General features: G+C 50.6%; 1 protein-coding gene across 11 annotated transcripts in view; it reads left to right on the top strand.

Annotated features, from left to right (window-relative positions):
- Positions 1-27,896, top strand: part of Cux1 (cut like homeobox 1) — a 315,533-nt gene that overhangs the window by 168,550 nt on the left and 119,087 nt on the right. For all 11 annotated transcript variants that reach the window (XM_077106064.1, XM_077106063.1, XM_077106062.1 and 8 more), the window contains exons 4-6: positions 2,314-2,392; positions 22,036-22,173; positions 25,826-25,949. In XM_077106064.1, the coding sequence (XP_076962179.1) occupies positions 2,314-2,392; positions 22,036-22,173; positions 25,826-25,949 (341 nt within the window). The remainder of the gene's footprint in view (positions 1-2,313; positions 2,393-22,035; positions 22,174-25,825; positions 25,950-27,896) is intronic.

Below are 27,896 nucleotides of genomic sequence, written 5' to 3'. Positions count from 1 at the left end.
CGTTTCCACTTTTTATAATGCCACACTGGATGAGGCCTATGATAATGACCTCAGCTTGGTCACCTGTGAAGTCTGTCTCTAAATAAGGTTGCCTTCACGGCTACGGGGGCTAAGGCTCCAGCATCTTGGGAGATGTGTTTACAGTTCAGCCCATCATCGTCCCCAGTGTGCCACCCACATGCCCACGAACAACCAGATGGAAGTTCAGGAGGTCTCCACATCCCATCCTTTGCCTACTGAGGGGATGGTCACCTGTGGATCCACTGTGGGGTCCCTGGGAAGCAAGGGGCCCACTGGGCCTGGCCTGACTGAGTGAAGGGGGTTCGGTGTGGCACTGTGAGAGCAGCCAGGCAGGTGGGGGCAGTGCAGGTGCCCAAGAGGCGGCTCCAGGTCCACTTCTCCAGCAGACCTGGCGTGTGGGGCTGGGCAGTTGCAATGGTGTTAGAGACTCGCGCTGTGTGTAGTAGCTCTGAGGAAGATGTGTGATGCGTCAGTGAAAGAAAACGCTGCGCAGAAGTTTGCGTATGGTTTGAGTTCAAGTGCACACATGTTTCAAACAGCTTTATGGAGATAGAATTCACCGCTTAGTCTAGCTCGTTGACTTTCTGTGGATTCACACATGGTGACCATCACTGTGGGCCATCATAGGGCACGTTCACCACCCCAAAAGAACCCACGCCCCTTAGCCCACATCTTCCAACTGCCCCCCTCGTCCTGCCCCCAAGCCTAGCCGACCACTGATCCCCATTCTCTCTAGAGTCTTCCTAGGTGCTTGAGTTTCATGCAACTTGATTTTTATTAGGAAAAACATTGAAAACATACCAGTGAAAGAAATAAGTATAATTTCCTTCTCAAATTTTTAAATATTTTTCCAATTATACCATAAGTGTGAATGCTATTAGTCAAAGGGGACAGATTTTTGTTCAAAATACAGGGAGACCTGTCTTGTATTAAAAGTCCTTACATGAACCCCACCTCACCAGACACCTGAATCACAATCTTGTTTCATGGGAGAAAAACAGGGGTCTGAGTTCTAAGCACCTGATCTGGATTGGCGTTCGGGGCAGGGCATGGGGGGCGCTGGCAGGGCTTCTGCTGCTGCCTCTGCTGTGAGATTTCCCCAGACCCCGGGTGCAGGCACCTCCTGCCCCTCAGCTGCTCACCCTCCTTAATCAGGTGGCCTCGCCACCCCTAACAGACTGTGGGTTGGTTCAGGTGAAAGGCTCTGTAATTAAGCCACAGGCCCTGCCTCTTTAACATCTGAGGCAGAGAGCGTAGTTCTACAGGGGGACAGGAGGAGGATGTGATTTGGTGTCCTTTTCCCGAGTCATTGTGAACTTTGTGCATGTAAAGTCTTGCATGCTTCAGGTATAAAAAATGATCTGCTGTTCCAGTGATTGTACATGAGCTAAGCACTAAACGAGGTGACCCAGGGGTTGGGGACTCTGGGTGTCTGTCCCATGCACTTTGGGGTTTCCTACCTCACTTTCTTTGACCAATAGAAGCCTGCACTGGGGAAAATGAGTGCATCTGGGTCTGTTCCAGGGACAGATTGGCCCTGGCCACCGTCAGAACCTCGCCCATGGCCTAAGCTGTGTCAGTGTTCCCCCATCAAATACAGACTGATCCCCCATGTTCCATGGCACATCACAGCCCTGTCTGTGGGTTCTTAACTGGTCCTGTGGTTGGAACACAGTCGGACACGAGAGGGTCCTAAGAGAATGCATAACTCCACATGCGCACGTGCACTAGGAGGATGTCCTTGGCTGTCATAAAATTCTCAAGGGGGATCTCTGAATCCCCAGTTTGAGAAGTGCCCTGTTTGTGTTCTTGCCCTTTGACGCATGGTTCCCCCTGTCCGCCCTGGTGACTTGTTCCTGAGGACTCTGGTCAGAAGTCCCCGACTTCCCTTAGTGTCCCCTTCTCTGTGTCCCCACGGCTCTACCCTGGCAGAGGTTAGCTTGTTGGCCTGCCTGTTTCCCTCTCCAGCCCCTGAGCTCCTGGGCCGTTGTTGCCCTGCCCCAGTCACAGCTGTGTCTGTGCTTGGACACGGAGGACAGAGACCTGAGAGCCCGAGTGGGAAGCCCCACCCAGAGCCTCAGCCCTGCCCATTACCCTCAGGTCCTGGCCCCTGGGACTGCCTCCTCCCAGGAGGCTGCGGGTACTTCTCGAAGAGGCTGAGGCTGGTGGAAAAGCGTCTGCAGGGAGAATCTCACTTCCATCTGCCGTGGGGACTCACAAGGTACAGAATGACTTTTAAATTTCCTCTTGACAAATTTTGAGCTCTTTGTCTTTTCCTTCCTTCCCTTTCAGATTGATGCACTGAGTAAAAGAAGCAAAGAGGCTGAGGCGGCCTTCTTGAATGTCTACAAGAGACTGATCGACGTTCCAGGTAAGCCTGGCCCTGCAGCCCACTGGCAGGACATGGAATCTGGGGAATTGCAGGTCTCGGGCAGCGCCAGTTCCTCAGGAAAACCAGGGAGTCCTAGGAGCCGGATTTTCCACACACATGAATCCCTGCGCGTGACCACTGGATGCAGCTGCGAATTCTGGGTGCAGAAGGCTGCACCTAGCGGACAGCAGACATGCCACCTCCCTGTGTGTGCTGGTGCTGCCTGAGGGACCTGAGGAGTGGCCCCTCCCTCCTGGGTTATCCAGGATCAGTGACCCCTGGCCAGTCTCCATTGGAGGGTCAAAGCTGACAGTCCCCTTAGCTATAACTCTTTTAAAGGAGCTAAAGGTTAAAATATAAATAATACTTGTTAGTTATTCTGAGAGGTGAAGGCTCCCAAGTCCTTATTTTAGAAAAGTGAGGCAGATTTCAGAGTGCCTTGAGCCTGCGGTTCTGTTTGTGATTTCTCGGCTCCCAGGTGCCTTAGACCTACTTAAGGGGTGGTGGACATGATCATGTGGGTCCCACCTCACTCCTGGAGACACTTTAATCAGGAAATTAGGAACCACATATGTGTGACAAGGAAACCAGTTACCGCCACCTTCCCCTTGGTGGAAGCTGCATGTTTGCTCTTACCAGTAACTCTCTGAATGCCATTGGCACCTGTACATGTCCCACTTTATGTCCACCATGATGTCTGCTGTCTTCCCTTGAGCTTATTAGGTTAATAGAAGCCACAACAAACAAGGGACAGGTGAAAGCATTTTGGACAGGGAGAGAGGAGACCAAGTCTCCCACCATGTTCTTGTTAGGTCTTGATGGTACTCCTTTTCCTGCTTGGATCTCTTGTTTTCTTGTCTGTAGAGTGGAGCAGGTTAGGGGGACAGCCAGGAATGCTTTTCTCTGTTCTCACCTTTTGTCATCTGAGGAACTCATTGCACTCTTAGTTGTAAATTCTGGCCTTAGGATTTTCTGCCAAAGTTTGTATCTGACTAGGGGTTTCCTGAAGACTGACCAGAGCTTACAAGGTGCCCCCTTCACTGTAGATGGGCTCTTCAGTACCCAGGGTGCTCTGTTCCTCGGGTGTCAGCAGATGAGTGGGCACCACTTTTGTTTTCTTGGGTGTAAGGTGACATCCGAGAATGTCATTTCCACACTGACTCAAGAATTTACCTGAAAACTGCAGCCTGGACTTTGATCAGTTCGACTTTCTGTTTTCAGACTTGCTTCTTTGAGTGTTCTGTTGGCTCCTCCTGCCCACATGCGTGGGTTCTGTTCCATCCCATTCTCACCAGCTCCTGTCCTCACAGCAGGGTCTCTCAAGTTTGTGTTCCTGCCAAGAACTCGGTATCTGTCATCTTGGGGACTTAGTGCAAGGAGGCTGACTCAATTCGCCTTTGCCAAAAACTGTTGTTTTCTAAAAAACCTATTCTCCTTTGTACTGAGTTTCCCTCATAAACTTTCCTAATGGAGCATGTTAGATTTCTTTGTCTGCAGTTACTTTGTGCCTTAATTCCCCATAGAATACAAAGAGACAGTTTTCCTTACCCCATGTGCTTTGCCCAATCAGGCCCTGCTCGTTTCTGTATACGAACTTCATAGAATTTTGATCACAGTGTGGCTCTAGATGTACATTCTGCTCTTTTCATTTAATATCATACCATAAGCATTTTTCCTACATCAGTGATCTTCCTAATTATCATTTGGGGCTGGAGAATTAAAGTTCACATTTTAAATTTTAGATGGTAGGACTAAATAAGATTGAAGTTTTCCTATAATAATAAAGTCAATCAAAATATATCTGCATTCCACGTAGGTCATTTCTGCCTCCACCTCCTAGGTACTTCCCACAGATGCTGTGGTCTGACCCATCTGACAAAGCACTTAAAGAGCAGGAAGGGTGCCCAGAGCGCTCTACCTGTTCTGAAGTCGGCTTTTTGCTCAGATGAAGTCATTTGTGGCTGAGGCTTACAGGAAGGGCCTGGTCAATAGCCTTGCATTTACTGACGGCCACATGGCTAGGCGGGGTCAAGGTGTCTGACCATCTTGTGCTTTGACTGTCGGCCCCATGGAACCCAGAAGCGCTGTGGGTGTGTTAAGCTCTCCAGGTTACAAGAGGCAGCAACTCACGTTATCTCAGGAAACTGGAGGAAGCTGACAGGTATTTCAGCTATGTGCCACGTGGCTGGGCTCCAGCAACCCAGGCAGAGTGGGCAGCTGCCCCAGGAAGGGGCGGAGCTCCAGACCCATGCAGCCAGGGATTGGCAGAGACCTGACCAGTCAGCCGCCACTTGCCTCCTTTCCCAAATCTTATTTGTTGTTTCTTGTTTCTCCTCTGCTGACCCCACTAGAGGGACTCTTCCTGGAGGCTAGGGCTTTGCTTTATTGCTCTTGCCCAGCATCTGGGGCACAGCAGGTGCGACAAGGTGAACAGCGAACCTGTCAGCAGGCTGAAAGCCTCCCTCCTGCCAGAGTCCTCAGCATCAGGTTCACAGGGTCACCCTAGTGACTGCAGCTTTACCTCTGATCTAGCTCTCACTCCTGAGCGTCGGCCTGTAGGTTCAGCTGCCTCCTGAGCTAAACTGGCACAATAGCAGGCACCTGCACCTACCCCGCGTGGCCCACGGAAGCCGTCCCCTTCCAGCATCCTTTTCTATTGAGCAGCACCTCCTGCCCTCAGCTGTTCATGCCAGGGCATTCGGTCACCAAGTCTTGGCCATTCCACTAAGAATGTGTCTCGTTCCCGTTTCTGCTCCCATCCCAGCTCCTCCCTGCACTCTGCAGTCAGGCCAGGACTTGAGTCGCTCTGCCCTTCTCCCATCACCCACCTGTCCCGCCTTACATCTCCACATGACTGTGCTCCCTGACACAGTGTGCCCTGACCCCCCAGGTCTAGCCTAATCCACCCCAATACGTGTGTGTGTGTGTGTGTGTGTGTGTGTTTCTCTCTCTCTCTCTCTCTCTCTCTCTCTCTCTCACACACACACACACACACACACACTCTGAGCCCAAGACCCTGTATTCACCACTATTGCAACTACATTCACAGGCTGCATAAGTGACATTTTGGTCAGCGATGGGCCACATACCTAACGGTGGCCCTGTAAGAATCAATCGGCGGGTGACGTCCTGGCTGTCTTCGTTTGTGTTCATGCTCTGTCTTGTGTCCAGACTCTAAGGACACATTTCTCAGAATGCACCCCCCCATGACCACCCGACAGTGCTGAGGCAGCATGGTCCTGTCCCTCATCATGTCCCTCTTATCTGTCCAGTATTTGTCAAGCGAATGCATAAGTTAGTGGCCACAGCATTCCTTCCACCACGCTCTGGAATCGCTTGGCGCGGCTTCACCTGTCTACACCGAGCCGAGTTCTGGAGGTGGGCAGTCCCCTGAGGGCCCGCCTAGCCCTGAGGAGCACTAGGCAATACCAGTTGTGAGGGAGCCAGATGCACCCTCCATTGCTGTAGCAGCTGATAGCTCTGAGCCCTGTGCAGCTTGGAGTCGCTCTGTAAGGATGACGTGCCCACGTGGATGTTTACATGGCCCTTGGCACTCGGGCTCGTCCAGCCAGCACGTGCCCTCCGAGGCCTTTGGTTCTGTGGCCAGTGCTCAGTGTCCAGCATCAGCATTCAGTGAACAGCCATCCTACTAGCGTCCCACCTCCTAAGCCTGAGCATGGGATCTCCCTCCGCCTGCCCACTGCCCTCCTGCCACTCCCCTTCCATGGCCTGCTTGGCTGGTCACAGGGAGAAAGCTGAGCTGACGTGACGCGTGACTTGGCTCCTCTCTCTGTGCCTTCCCCATCCAGGGTTTCTGTGACCTCCTTCGTGTTCCGGGTAACGTTTAGATACATATTAGCGTTGGACAGTCCTTGTCCTGACAGTCAAGATGGTTGAGATTGGTATTTCTGGTCTTTGTCATTTGCCACCAGATCACTCCTCATTTCTTAATCAATTTTGAGAATATTTTGACAGACATTTTTTGGAAATATCCTCCTTTAGCCACACCACATTCTTCTTCCAAAGTGCCATGACCCTCGTCTCCCTGGTGTCACTGGGGCTGCGCCGAAGAGATACAGCAGCAGCCAGCTAGGCTCCTGCCCTCAGGGACCTTAGAGTCTGGCAGGAGTGTGAGCATCAGTAAGTAATTACACCTCCGCACGGTGGCACACACCTGAAGTTCAGTTACCTGAGAGGCTGAAGCAGGGGATCACTAGTTTGAGGCCAGCCTGGGCAACTTAGTCAGACCCTGTCTGGACAAATAAAGAGGATAAGGGATGTGGCTCAGTGATAAAGTGCCTCTGGGTTCAATTCCCAGTACTGGAAAAAACAATGTAATTACACAATTACTGAAATTTAGGTGTGAGAAGGCATAGCTGGCAAAGGCAACCCAGGAGAGAGGGCTGAATAAGGAGGGTGGAGCCAGGAGCAGCCACTGTGGAGTGGGCACCAAACAGGGCCCAGAGAGAGCTACAGCGTGCGGAGCCGGCACAGGAGGACCTGGCATATGGGGAGAACACAGGCTGCAGCATCACACTTGCCACAGCAGGATGGGGGACACTCTTGATCCCCTGCTGTGCAGATAGTCTGAGCAGGTGGAGGATCGCCTGGCTGCAGGGGATAGGTCATCGAAGGCACTGGACACCTCCCACCAGATGCCAGTGCCAGGTTTAAAGCAGGACATGGTTTGATCCGAGCTGTGCCTTGACTGGATCATCCCACACCAGTTTGGATAAGAGATTAGAAAGGAGCGAAAAGTGACATGGGAGACCAGCAGAGGGAGGGCGGGGTGCTTGGTTTCAGTGGTGGAGGTAAAATTGGAGAGAAGGGGACAGATCTTTGATATATGTGGGGCTGTACGTAGGTAGAGGGATGTACTGACTGCCCGGACCGGAAGTTAGGGAAATCGGTCAGGATAGCTGTCTCAGGACACAGCTAAGGCAGTGCTGTTACCTCGTCAAAAAAAACTGTACTTGTTGGCCAGGTTCTACCTGGTTTACAAAATTAAAATGAAGACCAGCAAAAAATGTGGAGAACACATCTCCTGTTGCCAATTCTCTTCTCATCGCTCACTTGAACTTGGCCTTTGCTGTCAGTGCCACAGCCCCACTGTGAGAGGGCAGTGTCATGTTTAGATTCACAAGGAGGGTTCTGATTTTACTTCCCGACTTTAGAAGGCTCGTCTGTCTATCTCTTCGCTAGCAGCCCATATATCATGCCTGCCATCAGCGTGTGCAGGTTACTGAGAGCTTGCATACGCTTACTTTTTTATTTTAATATGCCCTAATTGAGATTTATGTTTGTGAACTTGCTATTGTGGAAGAGCCTCATAGCTGTCTGACAACATCATGACCAGTAGGCTCCCAGGGTGAGGCGGTGCCCCTATGTGGGGCATCCCCTGCAGCTGGCTCCCTGATCAGGAGGCCAGCACCCTCCGTGTCAGACCACATGATCCCCTGCATGCAAGGAAAGGCCTGAAGTCACACTTAACTCTCACCAAGCACCAGCCCCTGGACCGCACACCCAACAAGATACAGCTGCAGATGAGACTTGGCTCGGGTCTCCCTGGAGTGCCACATGCAGGTGGGAGCATAGTATTCTGTGCCTTTGAGACAATATTCCGCAGTTGAATTTTTAGGTAAAAATAGCCTTACTGGCATGATACAAGAAACAAATGTCTCTACTCTTAAAGCGTGACCCTCTCGGATAGCTGAAAATATTCTGGAATGACCTCCTTTTAAAGGTTCTGGCGTGGATGGAATTTTACTGGGTTCTAAGCAGGATCATGGTGGCAGGCACACTCCACTCACTGGCCATTAGCCCCACACAGGCAACTTGCCCTGGCTCCTGATGTCTTCAGATATTTTTTACCATGGGTCTGTATTTATTCCTAGAGTTGGGAGGGAGCAGCACAATTAGAAAATAATCAACTTGCATTCCAAGTTTCTGAATAACTCTTGTTATGTATTATAGATTAGCTTGTGGCCAGCTGATTTTTTGTAGGATACTTATAAATTTGTATAAGACATGAGTGACATTTCTGTCTCAGAAACATCTCAGTGGTGTATTTTTTAGAGTTCCTAGGCAGGAGAGAAAGACACAAAGTTGGCGGAGCCGCCACTGCATGTTGGTGCTGCAGATTGCACCTGCTGCGCCGGGTTGCGAAGCTTGCTGGGAGAATCTGCAGCGTGTGTGCCTCCTGGCCTCCCTGTGGCCCCTCGAAAACATCACTTCGTTCCTCCAGACACAAACCCTTTGCACGCAAAGGCAGCGCCTGCAAGGGTTTATTCTAAGATTCAAGAATTAGGAAGCACTTTACCAGTGACACAAAATATTCATCAACTCATGAGACACTGCTTGAACCCAGGGTGTCACCACTGACTGGTCTTCCTTGATTATCCAGAGGATTCTGGCCTGTGCTTAGGAGATGGAGATGGACAGTCTCAGGTTTTCAGAAGTCCTCAGATTTTTTACTCCCCCCGCCCCACCTTTTTGGTGGTGCTGGGGATGGAACTCTGGGCCTTGTGTGTGCTGGGCGAGTGCTCTGCCACTGAGTCACACCTCCAGCCTGGGAAACCCTTTTTTATTAAAAGAGAACTGGCTAAGAGGATTCCATTTGTAGGCCACAGTGTTCTCAGAACCTGCTCCGAGGTCCATGTTCCTGGGTGCATTGAGAAAGGCTCTTCTCCCTGGGAGGATCCCTCCTGGCCCAGCATTTGAGGATCCAGAGGTAGCATGGAATGGTGTCCCTGCTGAGAACTGCTTTTTGATGCTTTTCTACAAGAACAAAATAGCAAGATGGTCCTTTGAGGGTGTTACTCTCAGCGAGGACACTTTACAGGTTAAAATTAGAAACCCATCCCTTTCATTCTTCTTTCTTTCCTGTCTGCCCTTGCCCAGGTCCCATAGCACAGCTACTGGGAAGGGTGATGAAATCCTGCGGCTGAGGTAGGAGCACCCCTGGGATTCCGTACCCAGATTACAATCAGGGTGCCCTGGAGACCTTCTCAAAAGGCTGAAGAAATAGGACTCTCCCATCCTGATTCCAGAGGGCACTCCAGTCCATGTATTCCAGGTCCCCTAGTGTTGGCAAACCAGGGTGGGTGCCCACAGCCCCTTCAGGAGTGCTCTGATGCCAGGGGCCTGAGATGGGCAGGATCCCCGCAGGAAATGTCCACTTTGCCTTCACAAGGTGTCTCCACTCACTTCATTAAGAATCTGCCACAGGCCCGGGCTATGGCTCAGCGGTGGAGCGTTTGCCTCAAATGTGCGAGGCCCTGGGTTCGATTCTCAGCACCACATAAAAACAAATAAATGGAGGTATAAAAAATGTTGTATCTGTTTTAAAAAGAGAGAGAGAGAGAGAATCCTTGCAGACGCCTGTACAACTGGACAGGAGGAGGACGTGGGCTGTGGGCGGGGAGCAAGGCTTGGGGTTGTAGTAGACATTGGGCTGCCACCTGCCTTACCTGGGGGTCCTGGCCTGGGCCTGCAGCAGCCTCAGGGGACAAGGACAGTCATGCTTTGCCCTAGCACCTGGGGGGAATGGAAACCGGATGGAGGAGCCTGGCCACCCTCTTGGGGTCAGCACGCTCACCCGGGGCCACCAGTTGGCCGCAGGCATGGGTGACGGAGTGGAAGCGGCAGGGTGAGTCCTGTTCCTGCCACAGCTCCGCATGCTGCCCTTTCCAGGGTCCTCCCCAGGGTCCTCCCGCTGCCCCCTCCTGCCAACCCTGGCCTCACCAGGGCAGAGCACAGGAGTGCCCTGCGTGGGGCCCGGGACTCCTTCCTGGGTGCCCGTGCCGAGATGCGGAGCTGCGTCCCCCGGGCCGTGGCCGGTGGTCCTGGCCACGGTATCGAGACAGCTTTCATCAGCCCTCATCAGCATGCTAATTGCTGTATGACTAATTATGCCCTGAATTCCAGTTGATTTTCTTAATGAGACAGCTGGGTTAATTATGTAATCGTATGATTACATTAGCCTAGAGTGCCCTGGCGAGAAGGAGCGTCTGCCGCACTGTGATGTCATCACCCGATGGCCCAGAGGGCCACGTTCACCGGGGCTGACGGCAGGGGCAGCCCTGACGCCCCCGGGCTCTCTGTGCAGCCGGGAAGGGCTTTTCAGTCCTCGCCACACGAGGCCAAGCCCCTCACAGCCCCTCTCCTCCCACAGCCCCCGCCTGCCCGGCCAGGGCCAGGCCTGCCTGGGATGGGCAGCAGCGCCTCATTTGGGCAGTGGCTTTGGCCATACCTGCAGGCTGTAGCCTGGGTTCTTTTTTCTCCACTCACCTGACAGGCAGCTTGTAGGTAAGTCCCAGTGACACAGCTTCCAGGAGTGTCCCCAAGCACACCCTTCCCATCACTTCAGCCGCCACTGCCCTTGTCCCTCGTCTGCCTGGCCCAACTGCCCTCTGCCTCCTGTCCATTGGCCGGGCAGCCAGACCAGTCTGATCTCCAAATTGCTTTTGCTCATGTGCTGCAGGAGTAGAAGTGCTGGTTTCACAGCCCCAGGCTTGTAGCTACAGCGGTGTCAGACACGGTGCAGACCAGCCTAGAGTAAAAGGCTGTGTGACAGGGAAAGGGAATTAGAATTATCTTATGAGCAATGCAAAAGGCTTTCTAGCTCTGTGAAAATTACCTCGCGTGTGTGTATTTTGGTTCATTCAGTGGTGCTGGGGTCAAGCCCAGGCCTTGGGCGTGCTGAGAAGGTTCGCTCCATGAGCTACAGCCCAGCCCTGAAAAGTGCAGGTCAACTTGATGAGAGAGTTCACATGTGACACGACACGCCCATTTCCCATAGTGTGTAGTATGACACCATGGGGCTCTGACAATCAAGGCAAAGGACACTCTGTCGTCTTTCAAGTGCCCTTATAACTCCGAGCCCTAGCAGCCATGGTCTTGTTCTGTGAGTGTGGGTGGCTTTGTCCTTCCTGCAGCCTCATCTAAATGGAACCTGTACACTGATGCTCCCCACTCACGATGGGGGGACCCCCCGCCCCACCACAGGCTGAAAGCACGAGAACAGCACCCCTGGCCTGCTGAACGCCACACGGGCTGGCCACAGCACCCAACCTAGGGTCCCTCCTGCAGCTGGCGGGTGTCCTGCTGCTGGTCCTGCTGCACCAGGGTGAGTGGAGCCCGACGGGTGCGCTGCAGCCTGGGCTCGACGCGGGCCTCGCCTGGCACGGTGGCCTTGGCCTTTCCCCCTGCTGCCGCCAACTGGTCTCTATCCGCAGGTGCGGCGGTGGCTCATCCACGCATCTTGTTCCAGGTTTATGGTTATTACAGATCAGCACAGCTAGCCAGTCTGCGCTGTCACGTGGACATCCTTCATTGCTTCCAGGCCAATACCTCAGGACTGCTCCCACACAGGGTAACTGCCCCTGAGCTTGTGAGAGATGCTGCGCTGTGCTGGGCGCCAGCCACTCCTAATCTCAGCTACTGGGGAGGCCAAGGCAGGAGGATCACAAATTCAAAGCTGGCCTCAGTGACTTAGCAAGACCCTGCCTCAAAATAGAATTTTAGAAAGCGCTGGGGGTGGGTTCAGTGGTAGAGCACCTGGTTCAATCCCAGTACCACCAGGAGAAAGGGGAAGGGAAGAGACGCCACACTGTTACCCAGAGTGGTTGTGACTTGGTGTCCCTCCACAAGGAACAGGCGAGTCCAGCTGCGGCATGTCTTCTCCTTCCTGATGTATTAGCTTATGTTGGTGAGAGTATTATATTATGGTTTTAATTCATATTTCCCATCAACTAATGATGCTTAGTGGTTTTTCGTATGCTTTTGGTCATTCATAGATCTTCATTTAGAACGTTTTCAGTTTTGCCCATTTTTTAAAAATATTTATTTTTTAGTTGTAGGTGGACACACAATACCTTTATTTTATTTTTGTGTGGTGCTGAGGATCAAGCCCAGTGCCTCACACATACCAGGCGAGCACATTACCACTGAGCCACAACCCAGCCCTCTTTGCCCATTTTTAAAGGGTTATTGTCTTATTCAGTTATAAATTTTTAATATATAGTCTACATAGAAATCTGCTGTTACATATATTTATTGCATATATTCTCTCTCAGTTATTTGAAGTTTTTTTTAATACATTGTTTTTGTTGTTGTTTCTTGTTTTCTTTACGTTTGGAGGATAGGTTGCCCGAGGTCACGGTTATTTTCCCTCCTTCCTGTGTGTTTTAGATCATTGTGTAGTTGTCTTCACCTTCAGGGCTCTGGTGTTTTCTGAGTTAACTCCGTGTGTAGTGTGAGGTCAGGTGTGGACCCTGCCTTGTGTCACTGGTCTGTGCGTCTGTCCTTCTGCAGCGTCACACTGTGCTGATGGCAGTGGCTTTCCACTCAGCACTCAATCTGATAATGTAAGTCCTTCATCTTTGATTGTCTTTTTCAATTTTGTTCTGGCTCCCTGAGTTTCGAGTTTTTGATCTGGCCTGTCAGTGTTTGCAGACACACCTTCCTTGATTTTGATCAGGAATCTACCATATTTGTAGCTCAGCTGGAGGAAAATTGAGAACCATGAATTTTTCCCACCCAAATGTGGTGCATGTGTTTAGGTCGCCATCCATTTCTCTCTGCGTTGATTCACCGTTTAACACACTGTTACAGGTGAATTAACACCTGGTGCACAGTGTGCACCCTGTCCCTTGGTAGGGCATGGTCTTGATCAATAGATAGTAAATGCCATTTTCTTTATATTTATTTTTCAATTGTTTGTTGCTTTATATGGACATGTAATAAATTTTTGCTTAATTTTGTATCTCTCACCATTTTATACTCCTTATTAGTTCTAGACGTTTATGGGATTTTTATATTTTTCCCTAAGACGTTCTTTCTAGAATATTCCATCTGCCCTTGAAGAGCACGTGCCTCCTATGGTTATTGGGTGGAGAGTCTTGTCTGCCTCAGGTCCTGCTGGCCAACAGTGTTCTGGGCTTTGGTGTCTGTCTTCCTGGGGGGACTCCCAGTCTCTGGGGCCGTGCGTTATTCTCTTTTCTTGCTCTTTTGTGCTGGCCACCTGAGTGCAGCAGGGGGGGCCATACGCTCCCGGTGAGGAGAGGGGGGCTGAGGCCTCGCAGGGAAGCATCCACTGAGCTGTAGATTTCCTTCTGGACGCCCTCTGTAGGTCGAGGGAACTCCCCTCCATTCCTCCCTTGCTGAGTGTCTTTTCTCATGAATGGGTGTCATATTGAATCTTGTCATATTTTTCCCATGTCTGTGAGATCATGTAATTTTTCCCCTTTATTTTCTTCAATGGTGACCTGGTTATGATGATATTAGGCTTTGTAAATTTTGCTGGAATTCGTTTGCTAATACTTTACTAAGGATTTTTGCCTTTAAATCCATGAGCAATGTAAAACTGTAGTTTTACAGGTTTTTTTCCCCTTTTATTGCCTTTATTGACCAGGAAGTACTGGACTCGTAAAATGCGTTGGGACGTGCTCCCCTCGTCCAGTTGCTGGAAAGATTGTGTGGGACGGCTGCTGTCTCTTTGGAAACTTCTCTAGTTCAGCTTTTAAGCTATGTAGGCCTTGGATTTTGTTGCAATATTTTTAATTTCAAATTTACCTTCATTAACATTTATAGGACTGTCACTATCATATATAAGACTATTGACACATAGACTGTTTTTATTTCTTCTTGAATCAGTTTTGGTAAGTAGGAAATTTTTTAAAAGTTTTCTCTGAATTAGCAAATGTATTGGCATCATATTATCAAATTTTGTCATCTTTATCTATGGAATGTGTGGTGATGTCCCTTCTTTCATTTCCTGGTCTTGGGATCTGTGACACCTCCTTATTTTTTCCCTTCCTTGGCCTGGCTCGAAGCTCTTGCCAGCCGCGGTGGCACATGCTTGTAATCTCAGCTATTCAGGAGGCTGAGACAGGAGGATCACAAGTTTGAGGACAGCCAGGGCCAATATACCAAGACCCTGTCTTTAAATTTTTCTTTTTTTTGAAAACTGCCTGGCCATGTGGCTCAGAGTTAGAATGTTTCTGGGTTCAGTCACGGCACAGATTCAAATTGTGATGTGCACACAGGAATATGGCGTAGTGAATCCTATTGTTATGTATGGTTACAATGCACCAATTTAAAAAAAGAAGTCAAATCCTGCTACTGTGTGCTCTGATTTCTCTTTCCCTTATTTTCAGTCCTACTGTGTTCTGTTCACATCTGCTCATTTCTGCTTACTTTGGATTTAATTTGTTCTTCCCTACCCCCACCCACAGCTCCGGGAGGAACCCAGGGCCACACACATGTTAGGCAGAGGTCTACCACTAAGCCACATCCCCAGCCTTTTTAATTTTATTTGCAACAGTGTCTTGCTAACTTGCTACGCCTGTCCTTGATTTGGAGATCCTCCTGCCTCAGCCTCCCATGTTGCCAAGATTACAGGCAATTGCTGCTATGCCCAGCTTTTCTATTTTTATGTTAAAATGGAGACTTGGGGGCATTCTTTATTCCATTGTGATCAGAGAATATGCTTTATAGGAGTTTTGCTCTTTGAAATTTATCAAAACTTGTTTCGTAATTGTTCTGTATTGGTACTCTGTGTGCGCTTGAAGGAAGCATGTTCTGTGGCGTTGTCAGGCAGAGTCGCTGGATGGTTTTCTTTGAGTCTTTTGTATCCATGATGATTTTGTATCCAACTGTGTTATTTATTGATGGGAAAGAAGTTCTGAAGTCTTTGACCACTATTGTGGGCTTTTCTTTTTCCCCTGTCAGTTCTGTCTGCCTTAGATTCATGGATTTTGAAGCCTTGTTTTGACCTTTAGGGTCATCATGTCTGCTCGCTGACTTGATTCTTCTGGGTTGATGTGGCGATCTTCATATCACCTAGTGTTCCTTGTCCTGAAGTTTCTGGGTCGGATTTTATCTCAGGCATGCCAGCTTTCTTTTGATGTGTGTTTCGTGTTGCATCTGTCTCTGACCCTTTAGTATTAACCCGTGTCTTGACATTTCCGTCACATCTCTTGTAAACAGTCGCACCCTGCCTTACCGACCCATCCTGAATTAGATGAATTTTGCAGCAGACCTTCATTTGCTCCATCTCTGTCCTTACCTGTTGTGACTCATTTAACTTTTACATATCTCACAACCCTGCAGTGCTTTAATACTTTTACTTTAGTCAACTATCTTTTAAGGAAATTCAAGCGAGAAAATAGTGCTTTATCTTTACCTCTGTATTTGCTCTTTCCTGTGTTGTCCGAGCCTCTGTAGAGACCCAGGCCCCACCTGGCCTCCTTCCCTTTCAGTCCGTGGAGTCCTTTAACGACCTTTAACGTGAGCCAGGTGCTGCAGGTGCCCTACCAGGGGATTCGTCCGCTTCTGTTCAGCTGGGAAAGAGCGATCTCTACCTTGCCCTCATCTGAATGGACACGTTTGTTGGGTATAAAATAGATCTCCAGCTATTTTTTTTTTCTTTTTCCTGAACATAATTAATCATGTTTTCTCTGCTTGACAAGATTGTAGGTTTTTATTCTTGTTTTCAGCAACTCCGTGTGCTTATTGGTATTTAACCTTTTTGTATTTCTATTCAAACAGCTTGTATAACTGTCTGAATTCACTGGTTTTTTTCCCCACCTACATTCCTAATCTATTATTAGTCAATTTAATCAATTTTTTATTAAGATTTTTGTATTTCAAGTTTAGAATTCCATTTAAATAAGATTTTTATTTAAACTTAATTTTATTTAAATTTTTAAATGATTTTTATTTAAATTCCACTTAAATACAAATTCATATTTTTATTTCCATCCTTAGCATGCTTATAACAACTGTGCTAGTCTTTGTCTCCAAAGTCTAGATTGAGTGCTTTTCAAATTTTGTCTCCCCAATTAGGTTATAAGCTATCACTCTGGATTTAATTTTAGTGGTTACTTTAGGGTGATTGGATTTGTATTTTTGCAACTTGTATATGAATTAGGAAAAGGTATTTGTTGAAACTCAACCAATAAATTTTCATTTTCTCTGATATTCAATTTTTCCTTCTAACTGTTCAGAGCTATTGCTTATCTTATTTTAATTTGTTATTTAAATGATTTGGAACTTCTTTGGGCAAGCGTTTGTCTGTTCCCCTCTGTCTGGTCGCCTCGGGTTCTGTTCCACTAGCCTGTTTCCCCGTTACTGCCTGTTGTTCTGCACGTCTGGTCATTTTCAGTGGGATGCTAGGCACTGCTATGTTGACTGTCTGGATTTCATTGTCTCTTAGTGACAGTGCTTAGGTTTGGGTAGTGCAGGTCAGCTTGATGGTCCTGAGGCTTGGTTTTGGCCGTCTGTGGTGATTCTGGGCCACCCTTTGAGGTTCGGAGGCCCCCATTCTAGGGGGCCCTCTGGTGTCCTTACTGAGCACCCTGTGCCATCGAAAGTCCCTCCCCCTGGCTCTGTTGAACTCTGCAGTCTCCCAGGCCTCAAGTTCTGGAAGTTTTCAGCTTAGACTTTCCTCGTGGTTCTTTGCTCAGCCTAGGATCCCCCCAGGTGTGTGCGCCTCAGTTGTAGCTCGGGATCACCTCCTGTGGACGCGTCCCTCCCTCTTGGTGCTATGCCCCGCACATTCCCATGTTGCAGCCTTCTAACCTGCTCTGCCTCTTGTCCAGGGAGAGCTGCTGGGTTGTCCTGGTCCCCTCGGGTAGCAGCTGTTCAGAAAGCACTTCCTGGCCGACAGCTGGTGGCTGAGGCTCTCGGTCACTTCACTCAGGCCACAGTCCGGCTCTGCCGGTCACGCGTTCTTTCCTGGGTTTTGTCCGGCTTTCTGGTTGTTGGTGGCCAGAGGGCAAGTCCAGGGCCAGGAATCGGTTGTGACTAGAAATGGAGTCTCCAAGTTTTGTGGATTTTGTTATAAAGTCCTGAAAAGATAACTCCCAAAGACAAGTAGATCCGACCCAAAGAAGTTCATTATTGGCTTTGGTTACAACTTGATTCATATTTTCAAAACTTGTGTATAGTTAGGAAAAGTTACTTGTTGAAACTCTTACATTTTCATTTTCCCAATAGTCACTTTTTATTGCTAAGCTGCTGCGGTTTTATATTAGTGACAAATGGTTTGAAGCCTCTTTGGCAAATGTCTAGTCAGGTTTGAGTTGGAAGACAACAGGTAGCACTTACTGAGTGCTGAGTGCTTCCCGTGCTGGCCAGCTGTCCCTGTGAGTCCCCACCACAGTCTCACCATCTCGGCAGTTATTAGGCCACCCTGAAGTGAGTGGCTTGTCGGGGCGCACCCGGGACGTCCAGCCCACACTGAACCACTGTGCTGCCCTCTCCCAGGTGCAGCATGGGGCATGGGACAGTTAATAGAGGATGACGTCGCCTTTTCATATATGGGGACACGATGATGGGGCGTTTCCAAAATCTGCTCTTGATCTGTCGTCACTATAGCTTGAGTTTCCTCCAAGAAGCGACGTTTTCCCATTGAGGATTAAAGCATCGTTTTTACTTTGGAGACGTCGTGTTGGTTTTTCATCATTGTCAGGCAGCATGTCACTGATGTGACAGCCATTTGCCATCTGAGAACAGGGTAGCTAATTTGGAACACGTGGCTTTTGTTAAAGAAAATTATGGCACTCATCTTTAAACTTAAAACTCCTAACTACTTTGCCAGTGGAAAGCCAACCAGCCCTTCTTGGTCTAGAGTCCCGCGCTGTCTTGTCATGCCACCTGGCGCCTCACCCTGAGAGTCACCCACTCCTGCCATGACTTCCCTGCTGGGTCCTCTGCCTCCTCCGACCTTGCGTTTTCGGCCCCAGGGTTCATTCTGGCACTGCTTCACATCTTCTAGTTCTCTTCTCATTGTGATCATATTTTTCTTTATATCCTCGTCTACAGGCCTCCTCCCTCTGACCACTTTTCCTGTATCACTCCCTCCACAGCAGCCACCCTGGCTCCCTCTGTGCCTTGAATGTACCACACTCACACTAACCACAGGGCCTTTGCACTGGCCACTGTCTCTGCTTAGTGTGAATCTTCTTCAAAAAGCTCCTCCTCAGCACCAGCTCTCCTTCCCGGCACATCTCCTTGGAGCCTGGAGCCTTCCAGCCCGCAGTCAAGAACCCCGCCCCTCCCAGTTCTCCACTTCCTTCCTGCACACCTGGTAGTACATGGAGGTCTTTTGTCTTGTTGGTTTTGCTTCCTGTCTCTCTCACTTCACCAGAATGTCAAGCTTCCCCTCCCAGAATCTCACATGAGCTAGGTACATGCTCTACCACTGAGATGCATCCCCAGCCCCCAGGACAGAGCTGCTCACCACCATGTCCCCTTGGTGGCCAGGACGGTGCTGACATCATAGAATGCACATCAGCCATCAGTCATTAAGCCTGACACTTCACACTCCCTGCTCCCCTGCCTGCTGCATCTGAGCCCGCAGCCCCCGTGGGCCCAAGTTCTGTGTGCCTACGAGGGCAAGGGGTGCCCAGGTGTCACCTCTTCCTAGAAGGAACCTTATTGGGACTGCTGCTGGGTTCCCCTGCCTTCAGTGGGGTGCTCTTGCCTTGCCTTCGTTATTTCTACACCTGATCTACCTGCTGTGGGCTGGTTCCTGCTGACTTGGCCAAGTGTCTGTCCCAGAGCCTAACTCAGGCCTTGCCCAGAGCAGAGTCGCTTCAGAAATGCTTGTTAAATTAGTACTTGGAGAGGCAGTGTGATTGAGCTGGCTGCTGGCTCGGGAAGCAGAATTCCTAATTAGAGCTTTGCGTACCTGTTTGCCTGGCTGGCTTCGTTCCTCCCCTATCCCTGGGGGAGATGCCAGCACCTGACATTGCAGGGCCCTCCCCCAGCTTCTGCCCAAGATGGCAGAATCAATGAAATCATGGTATGTGTCCTTAGCAAAGGTGCTGAATGAGTACAGGTGACGACATCGGTGGTGGTTATGATTATGTTGAGACCTGTGCTACACAGTGGGCCACAGAGCATTTCAGGAATTGATCTTCAGGTGACTGTAAAACACTTTGCAAGTTAGTCACATCAGGCAGATGGAGCTGGTAGCAAACTTTGTGGAGTTGGAGGAGGCTGGGGGATAGGGCCTCGGGGGTCTGCACAGTCCTCTTTACAATGGATGTGTTCTTACCTGCTCCAGATGATTCCTAACCATGCTACTGAGATCGGAGGCTTGTGACATGCAGTAGAAGACCTAACAATACTTTTGAATGGGTTAAATGGCATTGGAAATCACTAACGAGACAAAAAGCTATGATTTCCCCAGATTAACATGCAGGTTGGGGTTTGGCTGAAATTCATTGTTTTGGTCTCCAGCCCAAACATGCTAGAGTCATTATATTGTCACGTGGTGAATTAGCTGTTCTTTAATACAAGTAATAAAAATTAAGCCTAAGAGCTACTTTAGCAACGCCTTTTACATATCCCAAAACAGTATTCAAATGCTGTCAGCATTTAATCTTCAACTGCAGTGAAGTTTGGAGCTGAACACATGGAGGTGTTTGAACATTCAGTTTGTTCCCTGTTCTGTGACTGGCATTGCTACTCAGGCATTGACCTCTAATAGGTTAAGTCAAATGTAGATGCCACAGTGAGTAATTAGGAGATTGCCAGAAATTTCATTTACAGTACAACACTCTGAAAATTTGTCTCAAGGTCTAGTTGCCATTCACTTGATAACACATGACTTATTTTCATATGTCCCCAATTCCTGGCTAAATTGCACAGAAGCTATATTTTCCTTTTGGAGCCAACACAGTGGGTCCTGTCTACTTGAAAAGAACCGGCGGGAAATGTTGACAGGAACCTTGGGGAAGGGCCTGCAGTGTGGGGGCTTAATTTTTTTAAATACCATTGGTCCTAGCTGTCGTGGGGGAAAGCTGCCTGAGGGGCCTGAGCCACCTTCCCAGGCTGGCTCTGCTGTCCTTCCCTGACTGGGGACCAGTGCACACCCTAGGTCCAGGTGGAAGAGGCCCAGTCCTTCCGGTCATTTGCCCAGCTCAGGGCTGTGGAAGTAGGGGAGGGGCGCAAGGTTGACCAGAGAGGAGCTGAAATTTTAAAAAACAAAGAAAAACATCCCACCTGGCAGGTTCCGAGAATGCCATTTGTCTTGTTATTACTACTCCTGCCTAGTAGAACCTTGTCCCCGAAATAGCTTTTGAGTTCTAATTTAACATAAATATTTTAATGCTGATTAAAATAATCATGAAAAGTCATAAATGAGAAAGCCGTAGACTTGCGCATGCGCAGGAGGAGTGCCCAGCGAGCGGGTAGGGCTGTGCGTGACGGGCAGCACGGGGGGAGCCCGCACGCGGCTCTGCTGGCCAGGCCTGCTCCTGTAAGCTCCATAGGGACAGCGGCACCGCCGAAAGCTGCTGGCCCTGCTGGATGTGCTCACTGTGGCAGGACACCCAGCCCTGGTTTCCAGGAACCAAGGGTGGTCTAAAAAATTAATGACTCTGGCATTTGAAAATTAAGCGAGGCCTTGAATATACACCCTTGTTGATCCGCCGAGCCCCGTGTTTAGCATTCCTCCACGGGAGACTAAATCTCCGCAGCCAGCTCACAAGTGACACTGGCGCCCAAGCCAGAAATAAGTTCAATAGTCTTTCCAGGCCCTGTGGATTTGGGTATTCTGCTCTCACGGAGCCTGAGAATCCTAAAGGAAGTGCCTCTCTGGTGCCCAACAGGTGGATAATAATTGCTCTGTAGGCTGCAGAAGGAACCATGATTCTCAAACTGACAGAACCACATCTCACGTCTGTCCGTCTCGGGCCGTATCAGTGGTAAAGCCGAAGGGCAAGAGTCAGCCCTGTAAATTGCACGTCTGCAATCTCCAATTTTGGATTAAAGTCCAGTGTTAAGGGAATTCATAGCGGATAGCATGTTCAGTTGGCCACAAGACCTTGCAGGCCTGGCCTGGATGCTGTTCTGCTCTGTCATGAGCTTGGTAGCCTCCCGGCTTCTGGACATTAGCCTATAACAGGGTGGTACTGGGTCACCTTCGGTGCTTCTGTAAGATCTCGGTCTTGGGATCAGCAGCTGCTCCCCCTGGCTCTTCCTGGCATCCTTCATTAACAAAGCAGGACAGCCAGGAAGAGGGATCCTGTGCTGAAATAGGGTGGCCTCCCACACAGCCTGGGGTTTCTCTCGTCTCTCAGTCACCTGGCCTGTGCCCTGTGCCCATCAGCTAGCCAGGCAACTCTGGGCCCATCCCTCTGCATCCTAGACCTTTAGATTTTGCTTATGTCCTTCGTCTCTTTCCCAATGTGGGGAGGCTTAGATGAGAAAGTGTCCATTACATTGTTCTGCAATCCACGTGCCACTCTTGGAGTACTAGGTGTGACTTCCATCTCCACGACAGTACTCTGGGTTCAGCCATGTGTGGTGGGTTTTCCTGGAACTCCTTCCTTCACTGCCCGCATTTCCCTTCCTGTCAGATCAGAGTGAAGTTATTCCAGGGTCACACCAGGCCAGAGGGTTGGCAGACACCAGTGAATCCCACAGCTTTGCCCACCTGTCTTCATACGTTGACTGTCCTGGGGTGGTTCTTCCCTTGTGTCAAGCACTGAGAAGCCCCCCACCCTATCTCAGGCTGGAAGAGAAATGTCCCCAGGGGATCCTGCAGTGGGGTCCTGCTGGGCGCCCTGGAGGCCTGCTCCAAGTCTCTGCTGAGAGACCAGGCTCATGTGTGCTCTCGTCCTGTGCAGATCCCGTGCCAGCTCTGGACCTCGGGCAACAGCTGCAGCTCAAAGTGCAACGCCTGCACGACATCGAAACAGAGAACCAGAAACTTAGGGAGACTCTCGAAGAATACAACAAGGAATTCGCCGAAGTGAAAAACCAAGGTTGGTGGGAGACGGGTTCATTGCTTGGCCTCCTTCTGTTTTCTCTGTTGCCTCCCGTGCTGTTAAGACGCCTGTGATTGTTATCCACGTCAGGAGGCCAGGGTGGGGCAAGAGCAGAATCGTTAAAGAGGGATAATGATGCTGCTTAGCTATTTAGAAGCTAAACTTCTCTCTGCCCAATAACTATGTATGATTTTATTGCCCTCAGCCTGGGCTGATCAGAATTCTTTGAAAATTCCTCTTGTACATCATGTGATAGAATCTGCCTTTTAAAAGACTGATATGTTGCCTCCGGGCGCCACCTGTCAGAGAGCCAGCTCATGATCAAAGGGTCACACACAGCAAGTCATTTAGTAATTGCCGCCGATCCATTACGGCTCCAGACGAGACGCATCCGCGCAGGCTGCCGCTTACGCACGGCCTTCCTTGTGGGCCTCACCTATTCATTACGAATCTAATGAAAGAAAACAGCTCCTTGGTGTGGTTGCCCAGCGTCAGCACGGCAGAGGGGGCAGAGGTGGCCTGGCTTTTCCTGTCAAGGAGGAACAAAGAAATCTTCCCTGTGCCTAAAACCCAGATGTGTACAGAGTCCCGGAGCCTCCTGACTTCCGTGTCCCCTCTGGCAGCACTTGCAAGTTTTCCACCAGCTCCAAGTCACAGCTCAGCCTGTTTCTGCCTGGGGACGGGGTGAGGAGTCGGGTAGGAGAGGCAGCCCCCAGCGGCCCTTCTCGGCCTCCTGCTTAATAGGGTTAGGGCTGACGGAGGGCTAAGTGGTGAGCGCCAGGGACAGCCCTGGGGAGCTGCACTGGAGGTCTCAGGAGAGACTGGGAGGTGTGGGGGGAGCACATGGACAGACAGGCCTGGGTCGTGAGGGCAGCGGCTACCATCCGGGTCTCTGCATGTCCCACGGGCCTTGGTGTGCTCAGGCCCTCGGGCCACCAGGGCCTCCTTGCTGGGGCCAAGGAACAGCTGGGGTGGTTGGGGGAACCAGGCCAGCTCAGACCCCACCCCAGTCTGGCTCAGGTGGGCCTTGGGGACACAAAGGGACAATTCTGTCCTGCTTGAAAGCAAGCATGGACTTATTAAGCTGGATCCTTCTGAGAGAAGGTGCTCCCTTCCCTGAGTAGGAGACATTTCTTGTCAGAATTACCCTGGTCCCAACATGCAGGATAACCTGGTCCTTCTGGTCTGCCAGGAGGCAATGTCCCAAGCAGGGGCAGCCTTTTTACTTGTTCCCTCAGTGGCCTCTGGCGTCTAATTCCAACAGACCACTCTGGATTCTCGTGGAGCCTCTCTTGTGTGCTGATGGGTGGTGCCATAGGCACCCAGGCCCCATGGCTTGCCCTGCCCCTTGCCCTGTGTGGTGGTCACCCACTGCCAGGTGTCACAGGATAGCCTGCCACCAGCCCCGAGAGCATGGAATGCTCTCTCCCCGCAGCCCCTTTGAGGGCTTCATAAAATGAAATACAACATCCAAGCCCCAAGAATGGACGCTTCAGAGGCAGAGACCTGGTCGGGTCTCTTGGTTGTCACTGCCTAACCCTGTGGCCCTGGGAAGTGGCCCTGCCTTCTCAGGGGCAGCTCTCGTCCTCCCCACTTAGGGTGTTGGAGGAGTACCTGAGGGCAGCTGGATCCTCAGCCAGCATCAGCTTCTTCTAGAACTTGCTTTGCCAGAAGTTCCCCCTTCTTCGTTATTGATAAGGGATGTCCCTAATCTGGAGGAGGGCGGGGGGGGGGTCACTTCCTTCTTCTCTTCCCAGCCTGACTGATCATAATCTGGAAGGGCGGGGGTGCACCTGACTTGCTCCCTGTCAGAGCTTTAGTATGCTGATCAAATTAGAGCAGACCCGGGTGCATGGCACAGGTCTGCCGTCCCTGATGCAGGAGGGTCACGAGTCCAAGGCCATCCTGGACAACTTAGTGAGGCCCTGTCTCAAAATAAAGTAAAAAGGGCTGGGATGTGGCTCAGTGGTAGGCCCTTGTCTGTCACAAGATTTGGGGCATGGGCACAGCCAAAGAGGGTCCTTCTGCCAGCATCCTCTACCCACTGCTAGGGAGCCTGGGGAGACACCAGGGAATGCCAGGAAGCAGTGGAGGGCCAGAGGCCACAGGATGAGATGCCCCTGACCTGGGCTCTGCTGGTGGGTGAGCAGCCCCAGCAGCTCCGTGAGACCGCAGACTCCTCAGAAGGAGAATAGTTGTGTCACCAGGGCTGGCGGCAGCAGGCACCAGCCCCCACACCAGTGCTGCCTCCTGGGTGCTCAGCCCACGCATTCCCATGGATGCCTGTGGGTGCAGGTGGGACCACGTCAGCCAGCTGTGGAAAGCCACCCCCTTGTGACTAAAGCTGAGGGCTCTCTGTGAAGAGAGGAAATTGGCCCTTCTCATCATGTAGACCCCGCAGGCCTTCCTTAGAGGAAGAAAGGAAAACCAATGGCCCCATCAGACATTTGAGGGCAGAAACAGGGCACCCCCTTGGTGGGTCGTCTGGGGCCTGGAAGAATAGCTGTGAGAGGACAATACTGTGACACATCATTCTCGAGCCACACTGCCAGGCCAAGGTCAGGCGAGAACGGGTCGCTTCCAGAGCGGACACCAGAGAGGTCCACTCTGAAAATGCCTACTGTGTCCTTTCAAGCCCACGGTCTGTGTGACCATGTGGACACATGGCCCTTGTGCCTGTAGCGCTGGGCTGGAAACACGTGTGCAGCACCCAGGCTGAGCACCCGACCCTGCAGAGTGCTGGGCGCACACACTCCGCCCTGCGGAGATGGATCTGGAAAAGCAGGCAACGGTCCCCAAGAGCCCTACTCCCTTGGGACTGCAACCACAGTGCTGGCAAATCGAGGTGGGGAGGGACACCTGTAGAAGGACACCCGTAGGTCTGAGTTAGGACCCTACTCTACTTGTCACACTTGCTTTGGTTTCCTGTTTGGGTAGTTAAAGGGACTATCAAGAGCTGTGTTGGGCTCAGCTTCCCCAGGTGGCCCTGCCACCTAAGGGACCATCTGCCCTGGAGTTCTGGCTCCTTCAGGCCCCCATGTGGCTGCCCAAGGCCCTGGCTCTCCTGCTGTGCTCCAGGGTACTTCCAGGCCACCACAGCAGCCTGAGTGTCTTACCCAGGCCCTGCATCATCTGCTCTGCACACGCATCCACATCCACTTGGGTGGCAGGTGCCCCAGCACCCAACCCCAGGGCAGGTCCCCCAGCTGAGGAGACCACACGGTACCCCTGGCCGCCTGGAGCTCCCTGCTGACTGACCTCCTTTCCACAGAGCCACCATGATGAACTGCTTTCTTTGTAAGAAAGTCCTTAAACCCACACTAAAACTTTATTAATCTTCCCTCCGTGGAGGACTAATTTAAGACTCGTCAATAGGGCGATATCATATTTTACCATTGATTTCCCCTCTTTTCTTAAAATGCGCTAGAGAAACCAGAGCACTCCTTCCCAGCAAAATCCATTGATCCTGCTCATCCCGAACACTGCGAGTTCAGCCCACGTTAGGGAGTGAAAGGTCTCCGAAGGGACTCTGGGCATTGATTTTGTGTCGGGGGACGAGCTGAAGTCTGGAGCGCGCCCGTCCTGCTGGTTCTCACCGCGGAGCCCGCTTCTCTTGTTGGAGTTTCTCTCTTTTCCTTTCTATCTGCAGAGGTTACGATAAAAGCACTTAAAGAGAAAATCCGAGAATACGAGCAGACGCTGAAGAGCCAGGCCGAGGCGATCGCGCTCGAGAAGGAACACAAGCTGCAGAATGATTTTGCTGAGAAGGAGAGGTGAGCGTGGACCCGACTCGCACGGCAGCCACCTTTACCCTTGACTGTGACATGAGACAGTTTAAAAAATGCACCTGTGACATCAGCCCAGGGGATAAACAGGATCCCAATGGCTCAAAATTTTGCTTAAAAAAAGAAAGCAGTCGGGTCCTGACTTTGTGGGTGACCTTGAGTGCTACCCCTAGTGGTGGGTGGCACCAGGAGATGGGGCCAGAGAATGAGCATGAGGCATGTGTAGCTGACAAGGTGGCACCTGGTAGCCGTACCTGAGCTAGGTCCTCGCCATGACTGTCCTCCGTGGGGAAGGCCCTGGGCGCACGTGAACTCCTCCTGCCCTCCTCAAAGAGGTGGGCACTTCACACCCTCCCCCCCCATGTCTCTCCCTCTCTCTCTCTCTCTCTCTCTCTCCCTCTCTCTCTCTCTCTCTCTGTCACACACACACGCACGCACACACACGCACACCACACACTGCCTTGGACTTGTGGTTGTGGGCGTCCTGTTTGGCCTGTTTCATGACCTCGGTGCTTCGTAAATCAAGGACTTAACATGGACAGAGCTTTCCTGATCCAAAAATCTGAAATGTTCCAAAATTCAGAACTCTTTAAGAACTGAAGAAGTGCGGGGACTGGGGGGCCAGGGTGTAGCGCAGTGGCAGGACACATGTTTACCCTGTGTAAGGTCCTGGGGTTTGATCCAGCTCAGAGTTTTGAATTAGGAATGTGCATCCAGTAAAGTCTCTGCACATATCCCCAAATCCCCAAAGCTCCAAAGTCTGAACCAGTCGTGGGCCCAGGCATTTCTGAAAAGAGCTCCTCAGTCTCTGCTGGTAAAATATGTGGCCATATCCTCTAGCCGTGTGAGTTCTAGATTTCCAGTGGCTTTTCGTGCCCAGGTTTCTTGTTGTGATGACTTAATGAAAGGTAGAGTGTTTTTAAAGCTGTAAGCACTGTTAAGCTGGTAGTTCCCCCTGTGTAAGTCATGTTTTTAAGAATTTTTTGGTTAAGTTATTGAATTTTAGCCCCAGCATAAAGAAATATATATATCCATTAAATGGAGGTTCTAAGCTTACAGTTGCAAGTTGGAGTCAGGCTGGGTCCCTGATGGCAGGTGGTCCTGTTGGGTGGGGTGTTTCCTGCTGGTTTTGTGCACCACCGCACACACCCTACAGGACAGGCTCCATAAGATCGTAGATGTCTGGGCTGGGTATGTAGCTCAATAAAGCATATGCTCAGAGTGCATAGTGCTCCAGGTTCAGTACCCAGTGCCACTCGGCACAAGGACGTGACACACACCTGTGATCCCAGCAACTCTGGAGGCTGAGGCAGAAGGATTGCCAGTTCAACCCTGACCTTGGCAACTTAGCAAGACCCTGTCTCAAAGTAAAATACAAAATAAAAAGGGCTGGGATGTGGCCCAGTGGTGGACCACCACTGGCATCCAGAAAAGGAAAGGAAAGGGGGGACAAACTCTCTATCTCACAGGAGCCGCCACAAAGGACTGTTAAACTGAGGTCACTTCAAAAAGAAGAAAAATGTCAGTGTCCACTAGTCCCATGCCCACTCTGCCTCACAACTTTGCCAGCTATTTGCAGTACATGTTTTCACAGAGTGACCAAGATGGGACTGTGCCACACGCCACCTTGTGTTCTTTTTTCTTTTCTTTTTTTTTTTAGTTGTACATGGATACAACACCTTTATTGTATTTATTTATCTTTATGTGGTGCTGAGGATCGAACCCAGGGCCTCACACAGGCTAGGCAGGCGCTCCACCACTGAGCCCCAGCCCCAGCAATCTCATTTTGCAGAGAGAAACGAATCACAGGTTGGCCATGCTTGAAGTGTCGACCCTGCTAACCAGGGTTGGAGGCAAGACAGAGACTCCAGAGGCGCCCACTCTCCACCGTGGCCTGGCCTCCCTGTCTGCACAGACACAGCCTCTCGCAGTCCT

The sequence above is a fragment of the Callospermophilus lateralis genome, chromosome 19 (genome assembly GCF_048772815.1).
Source record: "Callospermophilus lateralis isolate mCalLat2 chromosome 19, mCalLat2.hap1, whole genome shotgun sequence".
In the NCBI taxonomy this organism is placed as follows: Eukaryota; Metazoa; Chordata; class Mammalia; order Rodentia; family Sciuridae; genus Callospermophilus; species Callospermophilus lateralis.
The sequence above is the reverse complement of the archived record's forward strand: the minus strand, read 5'-3'. Positions and strand labels throughout refer to the sequence as shown.